This window comes from Lepidochelys kempii, chromosome 11 (assembly GCF_965140285.1).
Source record: "Lepidochelys kempii isolate rLepKem1 chromosome 11, rLepKem1.hap1, whole genome shotgun sequence".
Taxonomy (NCBI): domain Eukaryota; kingdom Metazoa; phylum Chordata; order Testudines; family Cheloniidae; genus Lepidochelys; species Lepidochelys kempii.
In genome coordinates this window covers 52164497-52184146 of record NC_136390.1, presented here as the reverse complement: position 1 = coordinate 52184146, position 19650 = coordinate 52164497, and the positions used below count along the sequence as shown (strand labels likewise).

Here is a 19650-nt window from a genome sequence, read left to right as displayed (position 1 = left end):
GGCTTTGCCCCTCTCCCATCTCTAGCCAGGAGGCTATCATGGCTGCAGGAAAAACCCCTGGTGGCGGCATTTGAGAAACGCTGCCTTAGACACTATCTATCCAAAGAGCCACTCCCGCCTCCCTTGTATCTGGCTGGACTAACAAGCCACCTATTTCAGTGAGTCTGATGAACCCACCCCCAGCTTTCCCTGTTAACAGGGTGGTATGTTTCAGGCAAACACCATCAGTGTAGGACATGGAATTTCAGAAAAGCCAGAGCTTGTAAAAAAACAAATTTCAGGACATTTCCAAATTTTGGATAATCAGAGTTAAACTGTATCTGTCACCTGAGCCACCTAGTCCGCCTTACACTGGAATCCTTACTCACACAAAGTAGTTTCCTTGAAACAAGTAAAGATTACTCCTGTGAACAAGGTTTGCAGTACTACGCCATTAATTTTCTTCAGAGGCGAGGGTAAGACTCTTCTTGTAAGGATTACTCCTATAAATGAGAAATTGGGCCCTTAATATTCTTTGGAAGAGGCAAGGTTTGAACAGTAATTTTGTAAAAGTTTCATGTTCTCTGCTGCACTCTGGAACCTATGCAGAGTTAGCGTAATTGTGGGCATGCATTATGTTTTCAATCTTATTTAAATTATGGCCAATAAAAATAGTATGTTAATATAAAGTATTCTTATTTCACAAAAAAAAAAAACAACCCCAAAATAATGAGAATCCATGGTGTTATAGTGTGTGACTGTACAAAGAGCCTCCAGTGCCTCCATAAAATCTTGATCAGAAACTTTGTTTCGAGTTATTAAAATCCAGATTAATCTAGGGCATCTCCACTGGATTGCTGATTCAAATACTTCCTGTTGTAAAGAAACTTCTAGGTATTTTGCAGTACAATTTCTTTGAATTTGGGCTGAGCTCTCTGCATCTATGGTAGCAGAACGATATCTTGAGGTGACAAAGTTAGGTTTTTTTCTGTTTAAGTTTTGGCCCATATGACTCACTGAGATACTGGGGTAATGGGTGAACTACAAACCACAACCTGATATTCAGACCCATGTTGCCAGTGGCTAGTGAGAAACAGCATGTGATGGTCGGGAGGAAGGAGAGGTGTACTGGGTCAATTGCTGGTGGAAACTGCCAATGTCTACAGATTGTTTATTAAGCAAAAGTTATGCACACGATTCCTAAAAATCAGATGTCAGCCTGTCATCCCCTCAAGATGATGTTGGCAATTTAGCTCACTATCAAGAAGTTTTGAATCTTCCTCTTTTGATTAAGATCAGTATTAAGTAGGATGTGGCAAGGGAACTCACACAGTATCTAGACATATCACATCTCCTTGAACCTTGTCACACTAGTTACAGATGTGGGTATGACACAGAAACAGCCCTTGTTGCTTTATTTTATCTCCTTCTTGCAATTGGTAATGATGATAATACCAGTATGGATGTTTGATATCTATCAACTGCCTTCAACATCGTGGATCATGAGCTTAGATGCAGAAGTGGCTGGGTTTGTTCTTGAGTGGGTCTATTCTTTCCTAGCTGAGAGATCCAGAAGGCTCTTTCTTATTATTGCTGGGGGTTCCTCATTTTCACTCCTCTTGTTAGAAGTACGCTTGATTTCACTACGAGAGATGGGGTCATACACAATAACCACTGAAAATTTCTACTGACTTTCTGTGGGCTTCCACAAGTTTTGAAAAGGTCCAGATTCTGATACCCTTACTCACAAGTGAAATACTATTGTACTCCATGAGCATTCCCAATGGAGTAAGATACTACTAAACATGAGTAGTTAGGAGGCATGAATGATGACAGTACCTTTAATAAACCGATCATAAGAAAATACTGTGTCTCCATCTCAGCTGATGCAGACAGTGCAAATGTGCACCTTGTTCAGTGTTTGAGAGAGGCTGGAGCACAGATAGGAGATGCTTGAAATCCCATTCAGATAACACGGTGATATTTGTAGCTTAGGGGAAGCAATCCAAGAAATTGGTGGAAATTATATTGGCCCCCCATGTCTGCCACTCGGTATTTGAGTTTGCAATTTGGGAATAACTCAAATATCTACTATACTTTCTAAGAAAGGACATTGGGATTTCTACATGGTGAACAAACTAGTTCTTACAACATGCATCAGTGACATTTTGTACTTAGCAACGAAATAATGTTATTTTTCATTCGCTGAAATATTTAAAGAATAGAAAATTTTCTGCATCAAGAGAAACTGATCTATTTGCCAAGTTTTTTTTATCTGGGAAAGAAAGCATTGTTTTCTTCTGGCTTCAGCCAATATTTTTTGGTAACATGCTAACTTTTAAAATATCCTGTTAAAAAAATATTATAAAAGGTACTGTTCTGATTAGTACCATCTGAAGACTTTGAAAAAATAAAAAGTTAAATGTTCTAGTTACAAAAGCCTGAAAAACAGCCTCTGACATGGTCAATGACAACATTTTTCATACTTGTTTTTCTGCTGCATGCCAAGATTGCATCCTATTAATCAAATGTGAAATGTGACAACTATGTAAAATTCCATTGACTTCAGTGAGGCTCTAAATGGGCATGGAGGTCCACTAGGTGGTTTTCTTTGCAAGAACGGGGTTTAGGTGTTCGCACATTTGTGCCCGTAAGTGCGAAAACTAAACTAATATGGCCAACAATCTCTAAACCAACCACTGTTCAGGCAGTGTCATTTCTGGTGTTTTTATAAAGACAGATATGTTAAAGCAAGTTTACAATGATTCATTAGGTCTGCTCATTGGCCCAAATTATGTCCTCACTTACACCCCTACATGCTCAGTGACTTTAAGAGGAATGCCTAGATGTAACTCCTAGCAGAATTTTGCCCATTAACTTTAGCATTAAAATATACATATTTATAATTGATGTATATTTTTAAAAGGAGACTTTTACACCCTTACATAACAGGAGAAATTTCCCCAGTATACTACCATCCAGTTTTCCATCTTAAGTCTAACTTAATACCAGAGAAGACTTACCAGTTTAACATCAATGCTTGTGGCATTGGCATCCAAGGAATTCTCTATCAGCTCCTTCACTACACTAACAACTGATGTGATCACTTGAGAACTTGAAAGGAGCCGGACAGTTTCAGCTGGCAACTGCTTCATCCCTGGGCTTTTAGAATCAGAGGAGCTGGATGGAAAGAGATAATAGAACAAGAATTTAAAGAGTGTATTACAAACATGATGACATTTTTATTCAATCACTTTTCAATTATCAAAAATGCATTACATTTAGTTAGGTGAATCATGCAATTAGGGAAACAGTAAGAACTATACATTCACAAGGAGAGATCTTGTGTAGGGTCAGGCCCTATATCAGAAAAACACTAGTATGACAGTAGAGAACTTCTACATTAGACAATGCAAGGATTCAGAGTAATATTGAGCAACGGACAAAACAGTACATAGTCCCATGGTTATTTTTTCAGGTACATTTGTTTTCTGTTCAATACCAATGAGAGCACTTACATGTTCCTTGATTAAATGATTACAGTATATGGTCCTGATCCTAAATCATATCTGTATAGGTGGACCCCTCTTGACCATGAGGAGCCCAGGATTGGTGCCAAAATCTGAAAGTCACAAACCCCTCTTTTTTCTAACCCTTCTGACATCAGGCTTTTTAAAGTCTACCTAAAATTACTGAGCTATTACTCAGATATGTTGTGAGGCTGTAACGCATATTGACTTAACTGGAGTTATGTGCAATCTAAGAGCAGAATATGGCCCACAGAGGGCTGGGTTTTGGTCTGTTAGAAATGGTCATATTCAGTGATAGTGTGGACTAGGGCAGAAGCATGAGAATAGAAGCCAAGGACTCCAAAACTCTAATCCTGACTCTTCTATAGACTCACCATGTGCCTTAAGCAGGTCATAAATTTCTGAATGTATCCGATGAAGTGAGCTGTAACTCACGAAAGCTTATGCTCAAATAAATTTGTTAGTCTCTAAGGTTCCACAAGTACTCCTTTTCTTTTTGCAAACACAGACTAACATGGCTGCTACTCTGAAACCTGTTATTAATTTCTGTTTCTATATATCCCTTATCAGTAAAATGGGAATAATACTTACCATACCTGCCACAAAGGGGTTCTATTATTACTTATAAAACACTTACATACTGCCATAAAACATACACAGTGCTTTACAAATAAAGATAAAGACATATTCCCTGCACTGAACTGTTCACAATCTAACATCCTGATCCTGCAAATGCTTATGCATATCTTACCTTTACATACCTTGAACCTAATTATACTCACATGTAAAGTACACGCATAATGGCAGAATTGGGGCAATAAGGTGGATATTAGTTAATGTTTATACAGCTCTTTGAAGATTTAAATTGTTATATACATGCCAACTATAATATTATTAGCTTTGTCTTTAAAAAGGACAGTGACAGAGAATTTCAATAAGCATTTCAAATAATTTTTAAACTACTGATTTTACAGTGTCCTCTCAGACACTTGAGCATTTCCTCTGCAAAGTTTACCCTTAATCAGTTGGTAAATATTGATATTTCCCCACTGTGTTTTAAATTGAAATTAGCATGACTGATTGTGTAAAAACAAAACAAAAAACTCCAACTTCAGCTTGCTGAATGTTTTTATTTGACCATAAGTATCACTGACACTAAGTTCTGGGGATAGTCTACGTTGACAGACGCAAGCAGTGGACCTATAGAAGGGATCTCAGCAACAGCTATTCATGCACAACAGCCCCACATCTTTCCCCCTTCCTCTGTGAGAGCAGACAACTCTATATAAAGGACACTCCATAGGATAGTGGTAAAACTCACAATCTAACATAGGGTGCACACTGCTTGCCCACTATGGAGTCCAGCTCCACATGGCCTACCTGAAGCAACTATTCAGGGAACAGGGGATCTGTCAACAAACAGGATCAGAGGCCACTGACTTCAGAGGAAGGGGGGCAGCTACATAGACTGCTCCATAAGGACATGGGAGCAGTTCTGTTACCACTGTGAGCCCCTAGATGGAGGGTTTCTTTCCTCCACACCAATGCCTTTATAGAGAAAAGGGCATTTGGACTGGGCTGTGGAAAGAGGACTGGTCTCTATATATTAGTCACAGAGACCTCCCTTCAACCTGGGCATCCTTCTGCCTGTTCATTAAGAATAGTCAGTCTTTAAATAAAAAGAGACAAGATTATTTCTCTCACAGGACAAGGGCAAAGATCAAAAGGTGGCAGAGCTGGACTCTCTGGTGGTTAAACCATACACACTGCAACCAAAGCAGGGCATATGTGGAAACTGGTTGAATTACAATTGTTGTTGTGAGGGTCATAAATTTGAATCTCTGGATATCTGTGCATGGAAAATCTCAACCATAACTTTAACAGTGTGCGTATGGGGAAGGGGAAAGGAGTTGTTACCCCATTAGCTGATAATACAGTGTATATCCACTTCTAAGATAATCGCTACAGCAGTGAGAACTTCATGCTCTGGAAAAACTGTTGCAAAAACTAACCATACACACAAGCCTCTTTCAAGTCCCTAGCCTATTTTATTCTATATAGATTATTATACCACACCCATCACCATAGTGTCTGAGTGCCTTCAAGTAGTGTGTTGGGTTTGTTTGTTTTTTTAATATAGATGCTGCTATGTGTTTGTTAGAGAAGGCAGGTCAAAGAAGTGCACCTATTATGTGGAGAAAAAGTTGGTGAAGGTTTGTGATGGTCCTGAGTTCTTGGGGGCGTTCATCCCCATGGTCTGAGACTGACCCTGAAAAAGCCTCTGTTTACTGCACTGTCTACTCCCTCCCCACTTTTAAACCCACATTTACCTGCTTATCTCACACTTTAGTATCATTTCACCTGTACTGCTGTACCTTATTCACATCAAAGAGCGGAACTACACACATGAAGTGACAGCAAATACCAGTGAAGCTAACAATCCAATGATAGGTTTCAGAGTAGCAGCCGTGTTAGTCTGTATTCGCAAAAAGAAAAGGAGGACTTGTGGCACCTCAGAGACTAACAAATTTGTTTGAGCATAAGCTTGCGCGAGCTTTTGTGAGCTGCATCCGATGAAGTGAGCTGTAGCTCACGAAAGCTCATGCTCAAATAAATGTTAGTCTCTAAGGTGCCACAAGTACTCCTTTTCTTTTAACAATCCAATGTTATTTTAAACTCCCTGCACTAGCAATTGAAACCTGCCCCCCTCAGCCTGTGCTCCCCTCTCCACCTCCTGGGCCTTGCTGAGGCTGAGGGATGAGACAGTTGTCCACCTCCGGCCTCGTTCCCAGAGGAGCTGAGGGAGCACCCACGACTCCCGCTACACTCGGCAGAGGCTGCTCGGCGTTTCTCACCATCAGGCTCCTCCTCGCCGCCGGCCTTTCCCTCGGGGCCCGGCCGAGGCACTTGTCTCTTCCCTTCCCGCTGTTACCTGTGGCCTATGGCGGAGGCAAACAGGGACTCCCCGCTACACGTGTTGCGCTAGAGCCGCCTTCCGCCCCAAAGATCAACCCAGTGCCGCCTGCTTCCGGGCCATCGGCGCCTGCAGGTGAGCGTAGCGCCATTACCTGCCGCTCCCGCCGAGTCTAGCTCCCGCGTCCCGGCTCTGCGGCGCGCAGGGCCCCGGGGGGGGGATCGCTGGCCCCGCCTCGCTGCTGGCCCCGCCCCCCCCGCCTGCACCACTAGGCGGCTGGCGCGTACGGCAGCAGCGCCGCGCTCCGCAGCGGGCAACCCGCCGGAGAGCAGGTTGGGAGCGGCGAGCTCGGCAGCGGGGCGATCGGTTCGGCGCCGCGGAGGGGAGGCGAGCCCAGGCGGTAGGTCCCCTTCCCGTGGGTCGGATGGAGCAGCGGGGAGGAGGGTTGTGCCCAGGGGAAAAGGGGGCTGCCGTAGTTGTGCGAGGTGGTTTGTGTACAACCCAGATCCAAAGGGCCCCACAAAGAGGGCTGCACTCCTCCGGTAACAAAGCAGCAGCAGGCCCCTGCACACACACAATCTCTTGCGCTGCGGCTTGGATAGGGGCCTACCCCTGTTTTTCTATAAAGGGTCCTATCTTTCAGTGCATGGGATCTCTGCCCTGCAGCAAATGGATCTAGTTTGCTGGCGGGCTTTGACGTCTGCCTTTGCCCTGATTGTATGGCAGATTGGCCCCGATGGAGCAGAAAATGAAACGAAGGGAAGTTTTCAAATTCACACTGAATGCAGGTAGCTAGAATCAGGATCTAGAGTGGCTATTGTCTGAGTGAAGCTGCTTTGTAGCGAGAGTGTGTGTAGTCTCCCATGCTGCAATCTGCAAAATAGCGAAGATGCATGATGGGGGGGAGTAAAGGTTTTACCCCTATCTGCCTCTCAGCTGGGATATAGAGTAGCTGGCCTCTTGCTTTAATAGGGAACTCATTGCTAGTATATGATAGAAGGATAGTTATTCCTCTTTTCAACGATTGGCACCTGCCTTAAAAACTCTGTATTCAAGTGGTCGAGAACTAAAGCATTTTACAGGCCTGGGGACACTCACTGTCTTCTGAAACGTTTTAAAATTTCGTGGGCCAGATTCTAATCTCTATTACCCTGAAGACTATATCTGGAGTTAATTCCATTGGCTTCACTGGGCTTGCTCTGCATTTGGGCGGGTGTGACATCAGAATCTGATCTCTCTTTGGTAAATTGTGTGTGACGATGAAGCTAGAAGGGGCAAAAACAATTGACGAACACTTAACTTGATAAATGGCTTTTCAAACAGATTAACTGTAGCAGTGGCCACTATATGTGTAACATATATTGCAACAAAGCCCGTTGCCAATTGTGCCCACATATCTATTCTGGGGACACCATCACAGGGCCTAATAACATCAGCCACACTATCAGAGGCTCGTATACCTGCACATCCACCAATGTGATATATGCCATCATGTGCCAGCAATGCCCCTCTGCCATGTACATTGGTCAAACTGGACAGTCTCTACGTAAAAGAATAAATGGACACAGATGTCAAGAATTATAACATTCATAAACCAGTCGGAGAACACTTCAATCTCTCTGGTCACGCAATCACAGACATGAAGGTCGCTATCTTAAAACAAAAAAACTTCAAATCCAGACTCCAGCGAGAAACTGCTGAATTGGAATTCATTTGCAAATTGGATACTATTAATTTAGGCTTAAATAGAGACTGGGAGTGGCTAAGTCATTATGCAAGGTAGCCTATTTCCTCTTGTTTTTTCCTACCCCCCCCCCCCGATGTTCTGGTTTAACTTAGATTTAAACTTGGAGAGTGGTCAGTTTGGATGAGGTATTACCAGCAGGAGAGTGAGTTTGTGTGTGTATGGGGGTGGGGGGGATGTGAGAGAACCTGGATTTGTGCTGGAAATGGCCCACCTTAATTATGCACATTGTAGGGAGAATGGTCACTTTGGATGAGCTATTACCAGCAGGAGAGTGAGTTTGTGTGTGTGGTTTTTGGGAGGGGGGTGAGGGGGTGAGAGAACGTGGATTTGTGCAGGAAATGGCCCAACTTTATTATCATGCACATTGTGTAAAGAGTTGTCACTTTGGATGGGCTATCACCAGCAGGAGAGTGCATTTGTGTGGGGGGGTGGAGGGTGAGAGAACCTGGATTTGTGCTGGAAATGGCCCACCTGATGATCACTTTAGATAAGTTATTACCAGCAGGACAGTGGGGTGGGAGGAGGTATTTTTTCATATTCTCTGTGTATAAATAAAGCCTGCTGCAGTTTCCACGGCATGCATCCGATGAAGTGAGCTGTAGCTCACGAAAGCTCATGCTCAAATAAATTGGTTAGTCTCTAAGGTGCCACAAGTACTCCTTTTCTTTTCACTATATGTGTGTATGCATATGTGAGGAGAACATAAGAATGGCTATACTGGGTCAGACCAAAGGTCCATTTAGCCCAGTATCATGTCTTCTGACAGTGGCCAGTGCCAGGTGCCCCAGAGGGAGTGAACAGAACAGGTCATCATCAAGTGATGCATCCTTTGTTGCCCGTTCCCAGCTTCTGGCAAACAGAGGCTAGGGACACCATCCCTGCCCATCCTGGCTAATAGCCATTGATGGACCTATTCTCCATGAATTTATCTAGTTCTTTTGTGAACCCTGTTATAGTCTTGACCTTCACAGCATCCTCTGGCAAGGAGTTCCACAGGTTGACTGTGTTGTGTGAAAAAATACTTCCTTTGTTTGTTTTAAACATGCTGCCTATTAATTTCATTTGGTGGCCCCTAGGTCTTATGTTATGAGAAGGAGTAAATAACACTTCCTTATTTACTTTCTCCACATCAGTCATGATTTTATAGACCTCTATCATATCCCCCCTTAGTCGTCTCTTTTCCAAGCTGAAAAGTCCCAGTCTTATTAATCTTTCCTCATATGGCAGCCATTCCACACCCCTAATAATTTTTGTTGCCCTTTTCTGAACCTTTTCCAAGTCTATCCAGTATTCAAGATGTGGGCATACCATAGATTTATATAGAGGCAATATGATATTTTCTGTCTTATTATCTATCCCTTTCTTAAGGAGGGTGGGAATTGTTTTGCTTTTAAACTTTCTGTAACTGGTTTTTCATTAATCAGACCTTAATGTGAAGTTTCTGTCTTACAGTTGTGCTGTACTGTTCTCTTAAGGGTCTAGCTGGCTTGGAAAAGCCCTTATTGCAGCATGGTAGCAAAAGGGGTTAAAAAAAGAAGTCAATAGCACTAAATCACTTCTGCCCCATTTATCCCTGCCCAGCCTCAGCACCCTACATGGAAGAGGCAGCATCAGCGTGTGGACTAGAAACACAATTTACCTTAAATATAGGCTGAAAATAGAGCTAACAATTAGAGTTTGACCAAGAGGTCTCTTGGTCAGGGGCCATCTGTAAAGAAAAGGAACTACAGTCCTACTTGTCAGACTGAGGGGATGCACCTAGAGCCCCTGAAATCAGAGGACCAGCTAATTCCTTTTTCCTTCTGAGACAATAAACTGCATGGAATTCAAGTTTACTGTATATGCCTTTCAGCTGACACCTTAGAACTGAGCTCTCACCAGCTTGCATTGACAATGAAAAACATCTGAGGGTTTTCATAAGAGTACAGATTGCACTATTCTCACTGCTTAATATATCCTATTTCCCCTCAGTTCCCAAACAACGGTCACCTCTCATATGCACATCTCACATACACCTTTTTCTGAAATGTGCTGAATGCCATTTGGGTGCTGTCTTCCGCTCTAGAGGTGGCTGCCTTTCTGTGGTCTAGCATGTAGAACTTTAAAGTGCATTGAGATGAAAAGTTATATAATGTTATATGCATTCATAGTTTGTAAAGAATAGTTCATCCATTGTGTTTCATTCCTCTTAAAAAGTTTCAGTACGCCAAAAAATGGCTTGGATTCTGGCCAGAACCAGAGCTCATCTTTGTGGTTGAGAGAGAGAGTCAATCATAGAATATCGGGGTTGGAAGGGACCTCAGAAGGGCATCTAGTCCAACCCCCTGCTCAAAGCAGGACCAATCCCCAATTTTTGCCCCAGATCTCTAAATGGCCCCCTCAAGGATTGAACTCACAACCCTGGGTTTAGCAGGCCAATGCTCAAACCACTGAGCTATTCCTTCGCCCCCTCTTTTATTAAGCTGATTAAATTAGAAGACATTGCAGAGGCCAAGGCTTGGGTGATTTCTACAATTTATATACAGTACTAGAACAATTTGGATTCTCCCCTTAAACTGTTTTGTTGATGGTGGGAACCACTACCACATTTGAAGGCAGAGAGTGTTTCTGATTTGAGCGTTGTAATTCATCCTTTTATGTGCAGATTTGGAAATAGGTTTGTGCAAGAACTCACTGCAAACAGCATCACCCCAGATGAATCTGTGGTTTGCAAGATTGATCTGTCTATCTAATCTTGCTAGGCTGATAACTTCAGTTGGCCTGTTTTAGGCGGCGAGAAATATATTTTTCTAGAAAATGAGTAGAAGTAGTTCTAGCCTTACAAGCCATGACACCATGAATGAGGCACCATTTTTTAACAAGTGATGGATAAAAATGGAAGATGGCATTTTAGAACCCAGGACCAAAAGGGTGGGGCAGAGGAGGACCGGGACTTCTCCACCTCAGGTGCCTCACAGGCAAATAAATTATTGTGAAGCACTTTTCACTTAGAGATCTCAAAGCCCTTTGCAAACATTAAGCCAAACAAAACCCTATCAGGTAGGAAAACTGAGGTACAGAATGCTTGAGTTATTCTAGTAGCTGAATCGTTGGGTGTGTTTTGTTTTTGTTTATTAAGTAACAAATTGCAAATCCCAGTGGTGATTGAACCTGGTGATGGCTACAAGCATGGTTGAGAGGTCTATTTGTTGAGACTATTTCCATCACTTCACACTGATTCAACTTACATTATAGTCTTCAGACTGATGTTTGGGGGTGTGGTGTGCATGATTGTGTTGATTTGTGTGTGGGTTATATTGCACTGGAAAAGTTGTATGGATTTGTGTGAGTAGAAAATGAGGGGTTTGTGCTGCATGTGTCAGGTGATTGTGTTTGTGTCTAGGAGGTGGTGCTGGAAGATATGTGTTGATTTGTATGGGTGGCAGTTGGACACACAGGTGTTACAGTTCGGACAAATAGTCCACCATGCATGCATTCTCCCTCACGCAACCTAATAAAATTGCCACATGCAAATTTGCTGTACAGTAAGGATGGTGACTGGCTGAATTACCTATGTTGTAACAATGGTCTCTAGGGTACTTGGCATAACATATATACAGATCATACTAACAGGTTTCAGAGTAACAGCCATGTTAGTCTGTATTTGCAAAAAGAAAAGGAGTACTTGTGGCACCTTAGAGACTAACCAATTTATTTGAGCATAAGCTTTCGTGAAGTGAGCTGTAGCTCACGAAAGCTTATGCTCAAATAAATTGGTTTGTCTCTAAGGTGCCACAAGTACTCTTTTTCTTTTTACAGATCATACTGTAGCTGTACACCACATAGGTATAATTTGTAAAGTTAAAATGGGTGAGAACTTAAAAATTGGACAGTAACAGACCATGAGTCCCAGTGATGACTCAACCTCGGGATATTATGAACTTCAACCATGGCTGTAACTGTTTCCATCACTACATACTGACTCTTTGGATATTCTAGGTTTCAGAATGGCAATCCTCTAATCTTGTTGTACAGATATTCAAGATCAAACTATGAGTCAATGTCAGAAGACAGAACTTTTGACTTCAAAGTCCTGTGTTCTACCCAATACACATGCTCTTTCTAGCTGTGTTACCCCATTAGAGATTATTTATAATAATAGTCTCTCTCCTGGTCTTAACATTATATGTGAGATATACTGACTATCTCTAATATATGAATCCTGTGATATCAGTCTTCATACAATTTTATTTTTATAGAGCAAAATGAACGTAGGAGTTGCCCATAGCGAGGTAAATCCAAACACCAGGGTGATGAACAGCCGTGGAATGTGGCTGACCTACGCACTTGGAGTTGGTATGCTTCATATTGTCTTGCTCAGCATTCCCTTCTTCAGTGTTCCTGTTGCATGGACCTTAACAAATGTGATTCACAATCTGGTGAGTATAGTACTCTGTCTTGTAACAGACATTAAGAAATTAGCTGGCACTTATGTATATATGTTTGTGTGATGTAGAAGAGGAGAAAGATACAAAGGACTCTAGGTTGTGTAGACAATGAAATCCTAAATGGCCAAACAAACTGTCTTATCTTCTGCAGTGAGCTTACTCACAAGCCAGAGTATTAGGCATTTTACAATGGAAATTTACTGTTTTTAACAAGGGCAAAAAAACAGAGAAGGTAAAAGATGCGGTTATTGATTTTAGTGTTCAGCCAAAGATTTTTGAATTGGGGAAATGGTTTAAAATGTTTTTAAAAGTTCTTAGAAAACTAAACCAGAATGTTACAAATCATAAATGCCAATTGATTGCTAATAACTATGCACTCTGTCCTATTTGTAAGGAGATGAGCCTTAAATATTAGTGGGAGTAGCACACATATTGAGGAGAACATACTCTGTGTAACCCCCTTGTATTAGCTATTAATCTACCTGAAGAACTCTGAGGCAACCCAAAAAAAAAAAAGTTACAGCATTTTACACAATCCTAGGATGGAAACATCTACTGGGCTTTATGCTTCTTGTTTACACTTTGGAAGAAGGGATTATATTAGCTCTGCATGATATAAAAAAGAACCCCCTATGTTCACACAGGGCCTGATCCAGCCCTCACTGAAGGCAATAGAAAGATAACTGACTTCAGTGGACGCTCGTTCAGGACTATAATTAAAATCTTTGCCCCAGATCCTGAAAACACTTATGCAGTAATTCAGTGGTACTACTGATTTGTATAAAATTACTCACGTGCATAAGTGTTTGTCCACTCAGAGCCTTGAAAAATAATTCTCGTAGAATCATAGAATTTAAAGCTGGAAGATGATCTAGTGGTCCCAAGTCTGACCTCCTATATGTCACAGACCACCAACACCATCCAGCATCTATGTGCTAAACCAACAACCAAAATTAGACCAAAGTACGACAGCCCACAGGAGACTAGACTATTGTGTGCCACAAGCAGAGAGTGGGAGGGACCGAGGTGCACCAGTGCTCAAGGCCCCCACAATGGCAGGGAAATTATTAAGTGAGATATACCCAGATAATCTGGGCAACTGACTCTCACCCATATGCTGCAGAGGAAGGCAAATAAACCCAAAGTCATTGCCAATCTGACCTGAAAAAAAATGCCTTCTCTTTTTGCTCAAACTGCCTTTTCTGCCTTAGGATGTTATAATTTTACAGTGATCATTTAAAATTTTATAGATGTGAGTATAAATGTTATGTCAAGGTTAGAGAACCAGGGGCACAGTTCATCAGTTTGTGCCATAATTGAGATTCATTTATCTAGCATCCTGAGACCACCAACAACCCAGGATCAACAATAACGGCATGTCTACACATACAGCGCTCCTGTTGGCATAATAAAACAACCTTAGCGAGCAGTGATAGCTGTGTCAGCGGGAGTTGGTGTAACTTACGTCGCTCATGGAGGTGATTTATTCACACCATTGAGCGACATAAATTATGCCAACATAAGCCATAGTGTAGACATAGCTTAAGACTTTACATGATCTGCCACTATCTAGGGAAAAGATTGCTATCTTAAGAAAGGATGCTATCCTAAAAATGCAGTGTAAACATAGTTCTATTCAAGGGCTCTTGTTTTACTAACTAGACTAAAAGTTACCGAAGGGGCTTCATCACATTCTCTTCATCACTACAGGTTTCAGAGTAGCAGCCGTGTTAGTCTGTATCTGCAAAAAGAAAAGGAGTACTTGTAGCACCTTAGAGACTAACAAATTTATTTGAGCGCTTTAATATTGTGTTTTATGACTACTGATTAGCAGCTCTGAACTTGTTAGAGCTCTTATTTACAGTCTGTTCCACCATATAATCTTTGCTATGTAATCTAGTGAATAGGGCATGAGATTGGGAACCAGGAAACTTTGGTTTTAATCCTGGCTTTGCAATTGACCTGCTGACCTTGAGCAAGTCACTTCACTTCTTTGTGTGTCTTTCTCCTTCCACCCTCATGCCCTCTTCTCCCTGTTTCTATACTTTCTGTCCAGGTTGCAAGAGGTTCATAGCAGGAACTCTCTTACTATGTGCCTATACCTGTGCCTAGCATGATATAGCTCTGATCTCTGTTGGGGCCCTGAAGAGGCTACAGTAATACAAAACATTAAATAATAATAATTAATAATGCTACTTTTTACAAAAATTTCTTTCCCCAGGGAATGTATGTATTCTTACATGCGGTAAAGGGAACTCCTTTTGAAACACCTGACCAGGGGAAAGCCAGGCTGCTAACACACTGGGAGCAACTGGACTATGGAGTACAATTTACATCCTCACGAAAATTCTTCACAATCTCTCCAATAATTCTGTGAGTTCTGAACTGTTAGAATGATTCTATCTTGTGTGTGTACTTGAAATTTAATATAATATATATATTTGGAATAAAAACCTTGAATTAATCAATTAGTAATACTTTACATCTGTTAAATCTTTTTTTCCTCATTTATTTTTGTCTCTATTTGATAGGTTTACAGAGCATGTGTTTGGAGATTAAATTAGTTTACAATCATTCTTTTCCAAGCAGATTTGAACCCCGTTATTGAAATAGAGGCTCAATTTTGCAAATATTAACAACCAAAAGGGTCTGTAGAATTAGGCTCTTTATGAAGCTTAACAGAACACTTTCCTCATAAAGTACCGTGTGTATGCTGAAAACAGTAACTCGATTCTCAGTATTTGTGATTTCAACTTCTGTAAGCATCAAAAGTGCCTATCTCACATTTTCTGTGATCTTCGCCATACTTCTTATTGAGTCTGATCCATAGCACTTCATGTCAGTTTTGCATTTTGCTAGTAGGATTGTTTCTATTTACGCAAGTTATGTAACAATGTAAATACAATTGATCAAAAACTTCACACACACCCCAGCCAGTGTTGACGGAATTGTAACGGCAACAACTATGCAAATAAAAGGAAAGTCAGTTAAGTACTAAGGGACCAATCCTACAAAGTGCTAAGCGTCACCTGCAGGATCATGTCCTACACCGCATTTGAAAAACTTACCAGACACCTAGTAGCCAAAGGACTGAATCTACTAGTAAGCAGCCAGATTTAGTGATAGGTAGCCATCAGCAAGATCCAAGGACAGCGTGCTGATGAAAGACCTATCCTTGTCCCCATCTGCTGAGAAGCAAGGAGCATGCCAGAATTCCTAGCTGCTCAGGGTCTCCAGAGGCTTGTATGGAAGATGGCTAGTTTGTTTTTTGATCAAACTTGAAGCTTCCTTCTGCTTTTCTGGCTCTGGGGGGGGAAAAGGTCCTTTCTTGCTATTCTCCACCTTAGAGCCTCCTGGGGGATAGGATGCACACTACCGTTTTCCTCCCTAGCCTTCTAGCTACTTCAGGGGGAATGAGATCTGTGCCACTCTGCCCCATCCCAGACTCGTTTTTTCTGCCCCCTCCACCCAACCTCAAATTAGTCCAATACCTGCCTCTGGTGTTTGTTCACAGACTTTCTAAGCATCAGCTGAATGAAATTGACCTGATTCTATTCTCAGGATGCTAAATTGCAGCAATAAAACATCTCAGAGTCTTGCTATAGTTGTCCTCTTCTACAGCTTGTAAAAAGTGTTAGCAACAGCAGCACTGAGCTGTCTACAGACTTGGAAGAAGAACCCTAAATTGGTTCATACTTAGAAGGCTATTTCAAAATCATACTGGCAAGAAACTTCTTAAATTTTTAACACTACTACACAGAAACGGATGTCATTGTCTTCTCCATTTTTTCAGGGAAAGCCTCCCATTGCAAGACGTGGCAAGAATGCAAGAGCATTTTTCAAGCCCTGGCTTACACAATATGTAAAAACATCCCATTACGCCACTTTAAACAAAGAATAGTCCCTCGCCAAAAAAACCCAAGGAAATTCACAATTATCGCTTTGTTTTGTGGCTCTTTTTAGCAAAGAAGTAGACTGTAACAGCAGGAAAAAGGGTGAGATAGCTGGAATCTATGGTATGTTCTCTAACTTTTCCAGTTGAACTGGTTGTCAACTAGCTAAATTACAATAGCAAACTTGCAGTGGAAACATCAAAAGGGTTGCAGGCTTTTTTTTAATACTTTGCTGACTGATCACAGGTCACTCAACTTCAGTGTCCTCTTTGCTTTAGAGGACTTCAAATTCCTTGTCACAGAGTTTATTAAACTAATTAATATTTATGATAAATTTATTTAGGTTAAAATATAAAACTAATAACACCTTGTGCCATTTAAAACCTGAGTTCTCAGCTGGCCTTGTAACTTTTGAGTATGAGGACCTCAGGTTGAAAGGGTGGGGGAGGGAAAATCTAGCTTTTGTTTTTCAGAACCCTGACCCTAGGGTTGTGGGAGAAAGATACTCAGGCCATAATTTGCCGAAACTATAAAAGCATCTTAAAGCAGGAGAAATATTTCTGTTCTGTCCTCCGCCCCACCCCCCAAATCCCTTGAATCCTTTCTTAGTCCCCTGATGACTTTACAGTTGTTTTTTTAAATTCTCTTCATTTAACAAAAAACAAGATTTGTCAGTTGTCTTTACTCCCTTTGTTTCTGCAGGTATTTCTTGGCAAGCTTCTATACCAAGTATGATCCAGCACACTTCATCCTGAACACAGCTTCTCTCTTGAGTGTGCTTATCCCCAAGTTGCCACAGCTTCATGGTGTAAGAATCTTTGGCATCAACAAATACTAATCAGAAGATGTGAAACTGAAGTGTTCTGACCAAAACCTGCCATGGCTACTGCTTTTTCTCAGGTGAAGGAATGGGTAGTCTGCTGTGCCATTTATCTAGTAACATACAATGAGATACTTTCACACCTGAGATCTAATTGCTACTACTTTGGATGCTGTTTGGAAGGCAAGTAGACTTTTACAGGAAGATGCTTCTCAGTATTTAATGTGAATGGTAAATCTTTCAGAGAGAGGTTTTCCATGAGGAACTGGGCAGGCCCAGCTCTAAAACGTAATCAGCACTAAGAGAATACATATGCCCAGGTGACACAAGTGACTTGCAAAGAAGGTGTGAATAACTTAGTTGAAACGTAGGGGCAATTTTCACAAATCAGCCAGATAGCCGTAGTAAAAGCAAAGCAAGTTAATATGTAAACCCGGAATCCTCTGTTGAAGAACTGGTGAGGCCTCATGCTTAGATTATGTAAAAGTAGCCAGTTACTGCTTTTGGATTATAAATGGTTCACTTTTATAGTTTAAGGGTTGTCTGGCAACACCTAAAGGTAGACAATGTAGTTGTTTGTTTTTTTTAACCTGGTTACTGCTGAGATTTAATGGTGTACTTATATCTGTTCCTGAGACCTTAGTTACAAAGACATCTCCAGTCCTATGTGTCAATTCAGGGGATTTCTACATCAGCTTGCTAGCCCACTTTTCATATACTAATGAAATACGTCAACATTGTTTTAACTTTCCAGACAGGGCTGCTAATCTGTTTTGAGAAACTAAAGCACAGAATTTCTAAAAACAGAAAACTTCTTATGGTGTAGATTTGGGCAGTCTTCTTTATTTGATTGCTAGGCCATGTTTTAGTGGTTAAGAGGTCTATAATGGCCTTTTTTTTTTTTTTTTTTTTTCTTTTTAAGAGGAGAGGCAGTCCAGTTTTGCAGGTTGCTGGAATATCCAGCAGAAACCACTTTCTCTAGCTAGTAAAATCACAAAGTAAAAGCCCAAACTGGTGGTGGGTGAACAACCAAGCTATAGATGTTAACTGTATGGTCCAGCAGAAGAAAATGTAGATGTTTGCATTTCTTGGAACACCTTGACAAGAAGTTCAAGAAACATGCAAGAATCTAAATTTCAGGGGTGACTCCACTACTGTATAGTACTGTACTACCCTTGTGGATAATCAGCTCTGTAATTAGAGTGATGGATGTATATGCTGGGGCCTCACCATTTAGTTTTGTGTCTTGAAAAAGAGAGAGGATCCTGTAAGATATGCAGAGTAACTGCCAAGTGAAAGCAGCTTAGCACATTTTGAACTGGCTTGGATTTGGGGTGGAGAGAGAGGGGAGACAGGAACTTCCTTAGGTTATCATAAGAACTGTGGCCTTTAGGAGCATGGCCCTAGTTTAAGCCTTGGCTACAGGGATTACAAGAATGTTCATGCAGCAAAACCAACACCTATATAAAGATTTGCCTTGCAAAATTCAATCAAGTTTTTAGCCACTGGTGGGCGTATTTGTCTCCCTTAGCAGGAGAATTTTTCTGGCTACTTTGGCTGATGGAAGATTGGCTGTAGTTTATCAGCAGTGCGCTATGAAACTTCATAGTAACTGAACGGCTCGTATGAACAGATGAATCTTCAAGTTAAACTAATAATTATGAATATAAAGTGATAACTGGCTACTTTAAAAAAAATCAAGTTTGCTTCATAGGGCTATGCTAGCTCTCTGAAAGTGTCTTGTTTTTGAAAATATTGTTTTATATAAAGGATAAATGATAATGACTGAGACTAGGAATCAGTATTGTACTTTGTACTTTTGTTCATTTTAGCAAAAAATTTACAGCTGGTGATGTGCTTTTGTAAATAGATTGTTGATAGTAACATAGGATTAGTGTTTGAAACACTATGTAAAACTTGTCTAAAATTGAATAGGAAAATCTTTTCAATAATTGTACAACACATCACTGTACTAGGCTTTTTCCTTTTCTCCTCAGATACTTTTTTCCCAATGGCTTATGTGGTTTACAGCATTTAAAATAATTTCCCTATGATGGTTTTATTTCTTTGTAGTATAAAACAAGTTGTTCAAAATACACATCTGGCTTTATTCTTTCCTCTGTAAGAACAAAACACTATATTACATGGTACATTTTACTCCAGCCAACTATTCAATTTAATGAGGAAACGTACACACACCCACCCACCTATGTAATTCCTACAGATAGCAGTTAAGGGTTTTGTCTCTTTACATCACATACATTGTAGGGTACAACTGAATGTTTTATTTTCTTCATGTACTATTTGATCATATAAGCACTGAGTCTGCTTCCAAATTAT

At 41.0% G+C, this 19650-nt stretch overlaps 2 protein-coding genes across 13 annotated transcripts in view; one reads left to right on the top strand and one right to left on the bottom strand.

The window, feature by feature from the left end:
• Window positions 1-19650, bottom strand: part of PMS1 (PMS1 homolog 1, mismatch repair system component) — a 101711-nt gene that overhangs the window by 80055 nt on the left and 2006 nt on the right. For 7 of the 11 annotated variants that reach the window (XM_073306163.2, XM_073306161.2, XM_073306158.2 and 4 more), the window contains one exon: window positions 3003-3159. In XM_073306163.2, coding sequence (XP_073162264.1) covers window positions 3003-3159 — 157 coding nt within the window. Of the gene's footprint in view, window positions 1-3002; window positions 3160-6364; window positions 6676-7883; window positions 8052-19650 lie in introns of those variants that run through there. The other 4 variants (XM_073306153.2, XM_073306155.2, XM_073306154.2 and 1 more) reach the window with 4 other exon arrangements.
• Window positions 6678-19408, top strand: ORMDL1 (ORMDL sphingolipid biosynthesis regulator 1). 2 transcript variants are annotated; one of them, XM_073306181.2, is made up of 5 exons: window positions 6678-6823; window positions 12409-12588; window positions 14819-14970; window positions 16561-16613; window positions 17193-17329. In XM_073306181.2, exons 2-5 carry the CDS (start codon window positions 12415-12417, stop codon window positions 17243-17245), a joined length of 432 nt encoding a protein of 143 aa, XP_073162282.1. In that variant the 5' UTR covers window positions 6678-6823; window positions 12409-12414; the 3' UTR covers window positions 17246-17329. The 2 variants fall into 2 exon arrangements, with proteins under 2 accessions (XP_073162282.1, XP_073162281.1); XM_073306180.2 differs by lacking the exon at window positions 16561-16613 and having other exon boundaries at window positions 6685-6823; window positions 17193-19408.

Excerpts from the sequence above, each read along its gene's own strand:
- ORMDL1 (XM_073306180.2), top strand. The coding sequence starts at position 12,415 with ATGAACGTAGGAGTTGCCCATAGCGAGGTAAATCCAAACACCAGGGTG. Across the intron at positions 12,589-14,818 it reads CAAATGTGATTCACAATCTG|GGAATGTATGTATTCTTACA; the intron begins GTGAGTATAGTA and ends TTCTTTCCCCAG. Across the intron at positions 14,971-17,192 it reads ACAATCTCTCCAATAATTCT|GTATTTCTTGGCAAGCTTCT; the intron begins GTGAGTTCTGAA and ends TTGTTTCTGCAG.